At 36.2% G+C, this 9,735-nt stretch overlaps 2 protein-coding genes and 2 non-coding genes across 5 annotated transcripts in view; 3 read left to right on the top strand and 1 right to left on the bottom strand.

Annotated features, from left to right (window-relative positions):
- Positions 1 to 1,140: 1,140 nt before the first annotated feature.
- On the top strand, positions 1,141 to 2,258 carry fam206a (family with sequence similarity 206 member A; the record flags this gene model as incomplete). The annotated part of the gene is made up of 4 exons (XM_015372281.1): positions 1,141 to 1,270; positions 1,372 to 1,448; positions 1,549 to 1,618; positions 1,810 to 2,258. Coding segments are annotated over 4 exons (412 nt in total), but the record flags the coding sequence as incomplete, so codon positions are not given.
- Positions 2,259 to 2,455: 197 nt separating this feature from the next.
- ctnnal1 (catenin alpha-like 1) overlaps positions 2,456 to 9,735 on the bottom strand; it is an 81,002-nt gene continuing 73,722 nt past the window's right edge. For both annotated transcript variants that reach the window (XM_015372383.1, XM_015372382.1), the window contains exons 17-19: positions 9,085 to 9,204; positions 6,836 to 6,919; positions 2,456 to 4,193 (exon numbers count right to left, since the gene is read on the bottom strand). In XM_015372383.1, the coding sequence (XP_015227869.1) occupies positions 4,023 to 4,193; positions 6,836 to 6,919; positions 9,085 to 9,204 (375 nt within the window). In that variant the 3' untranslated portion in view covers positions 2,456 to 4,022. The remainder of the gene's footprint in view (positions 4,194 to 6,835; positions 6,920 to 9,084; positions 9,205 to 9,735) is intronic.
- On the top strand, positions 4,730 to 4,803 carry trnan-guu. Its single transcript has one exon. It is a non-coding gene; the product is annotated as a tRNA-Asn (tRNA).
- On the top strand, positions 5,913 to 5,986 carry trnan-guu. The gene has a single exon. It is a non-coding gene; the product is annotated as a tRNA-Asn (tRNA).

Here is a 9,735-nt window from a genome sequence, read left to right as displayed (position 1 = left end):
AAAAGACTAGAGACTGGGGGAGTTGTTGGGGTTACTCTTTAACCATGATTTAAATGCAGTGGTTTAGATGAAAGTTTTGAATTGGCCAATTAGAAGACGAAACCTAAATTAAAGTGCATTTGAAATATGGCACGCGATTCCTGACAATTTCTATTCAGTCTGACTGAGCATTGTTTTGCAATGAGTCTTGCATTTCCTGAAACGATGTTTAATTAGATTTAGTATTTTCCAGTGTTTGCATTTGCATTCATTGCCTTAAAAAAAGAAGAAAAAGTGCATTTCTAGACCTAATTCCTATGTCTTTGACTTACTTTGTCTATGTCCTTACTTAGTTGTGGTTCCTTTTTTATTTTCATCATATTCTTTCTTTATTTGTATCTTCCTTCCTCCATCCTATATGTTGTACACTTTACCTTTCTTTCATTCAAATTTCTTTTTTTTTTTTGCATGGCCTTGTTTTCTTTCTTTCTTATTTCCACCCTTGTCTCCTGCCTCCTTTTTCCGATTTCCTTCGCTCATCTTGTGTTTACCTTACTTTCCTACTAGTCTTCCTTTCCCTCTTCCTGTAGGTTCCACATTTATAGCCTGTCTACAATAAGTCTCATGAAAACTAAGTGAAGGTTGTTTAATATTACATTTTCTAAGGACTGTCAACTCTGGAATGTTGAGTCTGGAAACTTAGGGAATATTTATAGGAAAAATATTTAAGAGTTCTGAGAGTTGGGAGAAATTACCCCTAGATTTGTCAAGATACTGTAGTAGATACCTACCCCAAACAAATCTCTGCCCATTTTCTTTCCACTTTGCATTTATGCAGTACCTTTGTGTTGACCTGGCTCATGAGTATTCAAGAAATTATAATTTTGGATTTGCAGAACAAAATGTTTAAATTGTGCTAATTGTTTTCGAAGGCACTGTTTATGACCTGCATAAAATAAATGCATCTGTTTTCCCTCTATTTTCTAAAGTCTTTAAATTATTATTATTATTTTTTTAATCAGAAATGACATAAAAAAAATCTAGCTTTTGCCAGTAATTATTCATTTGTTTTCTGCTTTAGTAGTTTTACACAGAAAAAAAATATCTGGCTATAGGTACATTGTTTGCTAGATACTTAAAAATGAACTTTTCCTGTTGCAGGTTGTGTGTTGTTACCTTAGCTGAGACCCACCCAATCCTTCAAGAAGGACGCACTATCAAGAGCATCAATTACCAGATCAGTAATGGCTGCAGTCGCTTGAAGAATAAAGTGTCTGGAAAGTCTAAACGGGTAAAGTTATTAAGCTTCTGATGTCTTTCGATTAATGTGCACAGCAACAATTTTATTACCATGATTCCCTGGAATACATTGTTCCATTTTTCTTTTAATAGGGGGCACAGTTTGTTACAGACTTTGCACCGTTGTGCAGAATAACATGCTCAGATGAGACAGAGTACACAATATATAGGTAAGGTTTTCCCTTCAGTAAACATTTATTGTTTGGTTCTCTTATAATATTTTTAATTATATATATATATTTTTTAATTATATTTTTATTGTTGTTCCAGTTGCATAAGGGGACGGCTTCTGGAGGTTAATGAGAACATTTTGGAAACGCCAAACCTCTTGATAGAAAAGGTAGATTCCTTTTCCCTCCAGACTATAAATAACATTACATTGCATGAGATTAAGATATACGATTATAGTTTATACTGCTAGTGGTTCTGGTAATTAGTCATGGTTTTTTTTCCCCAACATAACAATTATCTGACTTTACAAGACCAACTTAAGGAAATGCTTTTGCATTCTGTTCTTGATCTCTTGAACAGCCGTCCACAGAAGGATACATCGCCGTCATCCTTCCAAAGTTTGAGGAAAGCAAGAGCATCACCGAACACCTCTTGACGAGAGAAGAGTTTGAGGGCGTCGTCTCCAAACGCAGTGTGTCACAACCCTCCTCATAGGGCATCTAAGACTAAAATTTTCTGGGAGAGATTTAGTTTTTTTTCTTTAAGTATGTTTCCCACCTTCATTCTCCCAGTTGGTTCAAGACAAAGACTGAGAAAATGGACTGAATCCACCTCCTGAGGAGAAGCTTTTGCTAAAGAAGCACTTTGCCTTCAGTTTTTCTCCCAATTACAAAGACTCCAGAGTTTTTTTGTTTTATGTCCCAAGCTTCAGAAAGCTCTAATTTAGAATGTATGTTATTATAAAAGAAGAAAGAATGAAGTATTTTTTTTGTGAAGTACTATACATTATTTGCAGATGATAAAAATTTGTTTGATAAGAAAAAAATCAAACTGAGATTTATGAAAAATATTTTTATTTATTTTCTCAACCTTTTATCAACCTTTCAGTCATCAAAAATTAGATGGTCCAAAACTAGATGTATTTTTAAACCTATTTTGAATCTTTGATAGCTTTTCTCACAAGATACATACAATAATTTCCTAAAGCTTACTTTGCTTTATAGATTTCAGTCATTATCTCCTGCTCACCCAGTGTCAAAGTTACTATCTTTAGCTCCATAGTATATCATACGCTCTATGTACCACAATATACATCTCATCATACCCTTTAATTCATAGTGGCATGTTTGGATGCTTCACACTGAATAACAAATACATTTAAAGGTTCTGTTCGAACAGCAGATGATTTGGTTTTACTCGGCATGCTTTAAAATAAGATTCTGATTTGTCAGCAGCAGGAATGCACAACTGCATTTTTTTTTTTGTCATTCTGATGTAAAAAAATCTGCTTATGATGCTGAAAAAGTGTTTCAGTCATTTCGCATGAAAACTCCCCCCCCACATTAACATGACACATAGTAAATGTTCTATAGTAAAATGCTATGGCAAATATACTGATTTTAATCCAATCTATCTACTTAGAAAATACATGTCCAAGTGAGATTATGGCGGGTACACATGTTACAATCGCACTTGTTGAGACACATTTACAGTACACCACAAAACAAATGGGCTCGGGGCAAACAGGCACGTAGCAGAGCAATGAAACTAGTGACATTCTCTCCAAACTAGAATGGGGCTCCAACACAACCTGGACCAGTATTAAGTCTGCTTTAAGCCTTGTTTTGGGGTTGTTGTGATAAGCATGGATAAAAAGCAACATCACAATGGAAATATTCAGTTTTTTTGGTTATTTTCACCCTCATAAGGATATTTGAGGAAAATAAATAAGCAATGCTGCATAATGTGGTTTGTGCATCAGTTTATTCTAATGGCAAGCTTAATCTTTAAATTGACTGAAAACCCATTGATTTTGTTATTTTAGCCATTTGTGTTTCGTTTTTTCACTTACTGACTGAATGCACAGTTGTGAAAAAATAAAGGACCATAATTATCTTTAGTCTTAAAAAGCACAGAAAACAAGAATAATTGTACTAAAATACAGAAATTTTGCTTAACATTCTCTACTTTAGGTACAGTAGGAGACTTCAGCCTGTACTTGACAAGGTTTTGAAGATGAGTTGTGATACAATCCAGATGCCCCAAAAATATTAGATGGCCATATATCACAAAGACAACTGATGGCCAGTTTCTAAATTGTGAAATTGTGGTGTTTCATCATTTTGGGAACTGAAAAATCAAAGACAAAACTTTTTTTTTTTTTCTGTAAATCTCAAGGATTTTAGAAAAGATCTTGAAAGTAATTAAAAATTTTGTCTGGAAACATAGAATTTTGATATACTTCTGTAGAAACCCTTAATCATCAAATCTGAGTGTTTTATTTGAAGACTCATCCTGTTGGCTGATTGTCCTATTATCAACTTTGAAACATCTAGTTGTTCAATTAAATGTGGAATAAATCCATTTGATTGGACATGGTGTATATTTCGTCTTCCCCTCCCCGCAAGTCAAATATGACCTCTGTCTGACCCAAGTCAGCCATATTTGCCCCAAATTTCAAGTCCACCCTGTGGTGATTGAAGGGAATGATGGGATAATTTCACAGATTTAAGCTTGACTATGTGTTGCTGTGACAACAGTGGGAAAAACAAACACGCAGACGGTCTCCTGGCTTATTTGCTCTCCAGGAGGTTGAGGCTGGCCATGTGCTGCTCCAGGGATTTGACTCCAAAGCCGTTTGTATTTTTGCTGCTTAGAGCTCCATCCTCTTTGACTGGTGTGGATGAATCCTGTCGTTCTGCCCAGTCCGGCAGGGAACTTAGGCTCGTCCTCTCTGACTTGTGCTGTAAATTCAGCAAGACAAAAAAAGAGTTAGAAAGACAAACCAAGTTTTCAGATTGTGGTTTTATTGTTAGCTTTTTAAGTTTTTCTCAGACTTTGTTTCTGGGGAACATTAGGACCTATATCAAGCATCTCATACTAACATAGCAAAAGGTATTTGGTTGATAAAGAGCTAAAATAAAACTGATTTCTATCAAATCCTTTCAATCAAACATATTTATAGATGTTGAAGGCATTCTGAATATACTTCCTGAGTAGAACTGTGGCTAAAAAATCTGGTTTTGAGAATTTGGCTGCATTGTTTGAACCATAAATAAAATTAGTAATAAATCATCCTATTTGCATTTTCTTCCTTAAGACTGCACATTGTATGCCATAATCAAAGAGAAAACACAGCGGACATTGCTTTTTTTGTTTTCATGGTCTGCCAGCAAAGTACTGTCCATAACTCGAAAACGAAAAAGCATTCTGAGCGTGGATGCAGCAGAGCGACGTCAGCAGTCTGTATTATTTGGGTCCTTGCTGACACATTTTCATCGTCTCTGTGGCGCAATAGGTCAGCGCGTTCGGCTGTTAACCGAAAGGTTGGTGGTTCAAGCCCACCCAGGGACGTTTTTTTTTTATGCTGGTGAAGATTCTGGGTCTTAGTCATTCCAAAACCAATCCACCCGACCTGCTTTCCAAGTTTGAAGATGTTTTGCTTACACTCCAGAAAGGTTTTTCAAATTGTCAGAATTAGTGTTGACTTCGAAGGACCCCAAAAACTTGTTTTGGCTTAGAAAACGTGTAAATTGAACGAGAAGAATGGGTCTGCTGCCTAGAATGGGGAATCGTTTTGGGTACTTTGTTAGCCCGAAATACCCGATACTTGGCTATGCCTCTGAAATGGGGGTTGTTAGGTGCAATTGTTGGCTTGACAGCCCAGGCAAGATGTTTTGTCCCCTGCATGGGAGTGGGAGTTGAAATGACAGCGGGTGGCTAACGAGGCTTAATGAGGCATTGGTGAACCATTATTTCACGTGTCTTTGATGTGATCCATTTTAAGTGTTGCATTGTAAAACTCTTCTTTGTCTTTAAGGCTTAACAAGGCATTGGTAGACCATTATTTCACATGCATTTGATGTACTCTATATTAAGTTTTGTATTGTAAAACTCTTCTCAGCATTACATTGTGCAGAGCTCTGTAGAATAACCTTGCTTTTCCATGTTGTGGCATAGATATAATGTTTTCTCTTAAAATCTTGGAAATAGCTGACCATGTGTAAAATACCCTCCCAACAGTGTGGAAAGTAGCATAAACCTTTAGGTTTATTAGTGCACCTTCTTTTTCCCTGTCTTTGATATACTCCATATTAAGTCCTGCATTGTAAAGCTCTTCTAAGCATTACATGATGCACAGCTTATTAAAAACCTTGCTTTTCCATGTTGTGGCATAGATTTAATGTCTTCTCCTCTTAAAATCTTGGAAATATCTGAACAAGATGAAAATACCCTTCCAACTACAGTATCTGGAAAGTATAATAAAATACTTTTTGAACAACATTTACACTGAAACTTAGTTTTTGTAAGAAAAAGTGTCACTCTTCTAAGGAAAAGTGTCACTATCATGGAAAAAGCTGAGGGCTGAAAAATGTAGAGTTCAGAACTCTCATTTTGACACAATTTTTATTCTGCGCAGGTGTGCTGTCTTGCTGTGTGTCTTGCAAAGAAGTGTCGCCCTTGTCTCTGTGGCGCAATAGGTCAGCGCGTTCGGTTGTTAACCGAAAGGTTGGTGGTTCAAGCCCACCCAGGGATGTTTGTCTTTAGATTCTAGGTTCCAAAACCAATCCACTGGACTTGTTTTCCAAGTTTGAAGATGTTTTACTTCCAATCCAGAAAGGTTTTTGTTGCTGCATAGATTCGATGTCTTCTCCTCTTAAAATCTTGGAAATATTTGACCAAGAGTAAAATACTCTACCAACTGCTTAGAAAGTAGCATAAATAAAGTACTTTGTGAGCTACATTTACACTGAAACTCTGTTGTTTTAATGGAAATGTGTTACTATCATGGAAAAGCTGAAATCTGGAAAAAACTGAAGCTTGAAAAATGTTCAGAACTTTCATTTTGACACAATTATTAGTACCGTAGTTATGTCAGTGGATTTGGCTGTTAACCGAAAGGTTGGTGGTTCAAGCCCACCCAGGGACTTTTGTCCTTAAGGCTGTTTTTTTTTCAAAGGAAAAGTGTCACTATCTTGGAAAAAGCTGAAACCTGAAAAATTTAAACATCAGAACTTTCTAATTTTAATGCAATAAGTACTAGAGGCAGATCCGGTCTTTGTGTGTGTCATATGTTCAGTGTATTTGTCTGTTAACTGAAGGAGTGATGGTTTAAGCCCATCAAGGGACCTTTCTCTTTTAGATGTGGCAATCTGCAGAAATACTACTCACAAGAATCTGAAAAAAGTGAGTGATTATGAGGTGAGGGAAATTTTTTATTGGAAGTACAGATAAAGGAATTTTCAGAACAGTAAAAACATAAATGGACCAAAATACTTCTTTTTGAAGAGAATGAGCCTGAATTCTCTCTTTCAACTTAGGGAAATGTGTGGAAATTCAACCAACTCATTCAATCCAGTTATTTAGGGAGGGATGTGGATGTTACCTTTTTATTTAGCTTGTTAGTAATAGGGAGAAGGGAGAGGATCACCGTCATGATGTTTCTGGTTGTCTGAATCGATGAGTCCACCTACAGATAAAGAAAGAGAAATATACATCACAGAATCAGAAATTAAAGGCAGTTAATGTTTTCCCAAGTCTTTGCTTGATGCAATTTAGATAATCCTCTTCGAAATTTCCTCTTTACTTTACCATATGAAAAAATTATTGTTAAAGAAAATATATCATGCGCCATGATTATATGTTATATTCAAACAATATCTGCAGCAATGGCAGCATTTTTCGCTTCCATTTAATTTAGTTTCTGAAAGGTTAAACAGTTTTATAATATTCAATATTATGTATAAAGTAAACAAAAAATTGTATTTTAAGCAGTGCTGAGCACATTAATACCTTATTATTGCATCTGTACTGCCAATAGTTATTTTAACAAATAATTTTCTACTATTAAATTCTCTTCTTGGCCCCATATAGTTCAGACTGACACAAACCCAATGAGGGATGTTTATCCATTTTTAGTCTTGGTCATTATTGTGCATCTCAACCTATGATAGCCTTTGTACTTTCACACCAGTGTCCTGGCAGTAAAGACAGATATAGCAAGGACAAAAAAAATGTAGAAAAATACTGAACTTTTATGGACATTGGATTTTAAAACTCTTTTAAAAGCTTGTCTAGATATAAAGTTTTTTGTAATATTTATAATGCAACAGCCTCTGTCTAAGGTACTCCGACCCTCCTCAAAAGTGAAAAGAAAGAGGTGAATCACACTGATCCCTCATTTGAACACACTCAATCTTCTGCTTGTTTTCTCTCTGCCTGATATCCAGTCAATGCCCTCTTCCACTCTGTGGTGGTCAGTCGTACGGATTGAGTCTATTTTCATGGAAGGCACAGCAAAAAGGAACTGGCAAATGAAGCTGACCTGGGTTTGCCAACCTACACTATGAGGAGAGCCGTGTCATGAATTTTAAACTGTAGGCAGGTCAAATGTCACCTTTTTGCAAAATCAAAACATGGTCATCATTACATAAACATCTACAAGATTCAAGGTTACTGTTTTAAATACAAAATAAAAAGAATAAAAAAAAACCAATGATGACCTGCAAGCAGCATATAGCTTTAGGTTTATATCTGTTTGATAATGTTCATCTGTGTCAATAATAATAATACTTAATTGATCTCACTTTGGAGAAATGTACCTCTGCATTTAACCCAACCCCATGGGGAGCAGTGTGGGGTTAAGGGTTTTGCTCAGAGACCCAGACTGGCAGTCTGAGGGAGTGGAGCTCGAACTCAGAATCTCAGGATTCCAAGCTCTATGCCCTAACCACTAGGCCTCCCCTCGCCTCCCCTCCCCTCTTGAATAGGAGGAATACAGGGTAGACTTAATACTTTTGTTTGAAAGTATTTGTACGGGGAAAATGATGGCCTAGTTGTTAAAGCTGCGTGCTTGTTCACTGAGAATGTTGCAAGTACCTTGTTCGATCCCCAGCAGCCTGCACTCTAGGTCCCTGAGCAAGACCCTTAGTCCCACACTGCTCCCTGGGCGCCGCACGGTGGCAGCCCACTGCTCCCCAAGGGGATGGGTTAAATGCCGAGGTAAATTTCTCCAGTGTGAGATCAATAAAGTTCAAATATTAGTATTTGCAGATATTATTGGAAACAGTACCTTAAAATGTGATATATAGCTCTAAATCAGTTATTAAATTCTATACATAGTATTGTAATTAAAAACTGTATTTGTGTTACCTCAAAATTATAGAATAATTAATGCTAAATTGTAGTATTATAAATGTATAATACATAAATAAAAACTGTAACAGTTTATATACGAATTTGATTTAAAACTGGAAACAAAGTTTTAATTAAATGTTTACACAGAAATTAGTTAACTGTGTGGTTATATCATCTAGTTTCTTATATTTTCTATTCATATAGGCTTCATTATGCTGTAACTTACAGGCCTCGTTTGTCAACTGGAGTAAATTAGATATTTATAAAGTAAATCAAAATGTCCTTTAAATCAGAAATTAACTACTTTTTAAATGCAATTCATTTTAACACTTCATTTCTACTGTGTAATAGAATTCTACATTGCTGTAAATAACTCTCAAAATTAGATGTTTCTCCTAATGGCAGTCCAGTCAGACTAAATGTTGTACGAACTGTTCAAACATAAAAGTAAAAAACGACAGCAAAAATGAAATTAACTACAGGTGTAATATGGGTTACCTTCTGGAAGGTGGCAGTCTTGCCCTGTACCGGAGTTTTGGCCCCCATCTGCAGCTGTTGGCAAAGTGTCACCAATTTCTCCATTTCTATGATCACCACAGACTTTTCCTCATCAACCAGCTGGAAGAGCGAGAAGGAGACAAAGACGTGTAAGGGAATCAATGAAGGAGACAGAGGAAGGATGGGTGCTGGCTTTCAGAGCTATAATGATTCTCTACAGGAAAATAAGGTTAATGTCTGAAATGACTGTGCTCTTTCTAGAAAAAAAAACATATTATGAAAAGGATTAAAAGAAAAAACAGAAAATCAAAAATCATTCCTCTAATCTGTTCCTCTTTTAGACAGTTTAATGGATTCATTCTTAGATGTCTGTCACAGAGACCATAGAACTACTTCACTAACATGCTTGCATTGACCCGCAAACTTTAGTCTTTTTTACTGACAAAAGCACCTGCCAGTTTGGCTTGAGAAGAAGTAACAAAGTGCTGAAGCTTCCATCAGTAACACTTTGCTTCATGTCATTTTTCAGAAATCGCCAGATGGCTTCAAGAGGTGGGCTCCCTGATTGAGATTTAGTCCAGAGTCAAACACATGCCCTCCTCACATCCACACATACACATCCATACACAGCCACATGTGACAAATGACAGT

This window comes from Cyprinodon variegatus, unplaced genomic scaffold (genome assembly GCF_000732505.1).
Source record: "Cyprinodon variegatus isolate N-32 unplaced genomic scaffold, C_variegatus-1.0 Scaffold71, whole genome shotgun sequence".
Taxonomy (NCBI): domain Eukaryota; kingdom Metazoa; phylum Chordata; class Actinopteri; order Cyprinodontiformes; family Cyprinodontidae; genus Cyprinodon; species Cyprinodon variegatus.
The sequence above is the reverse complement of the archived record's forward strand: the minus strand, read 5'-3'. Positions and strand labels throughout refer to the sequence as shown.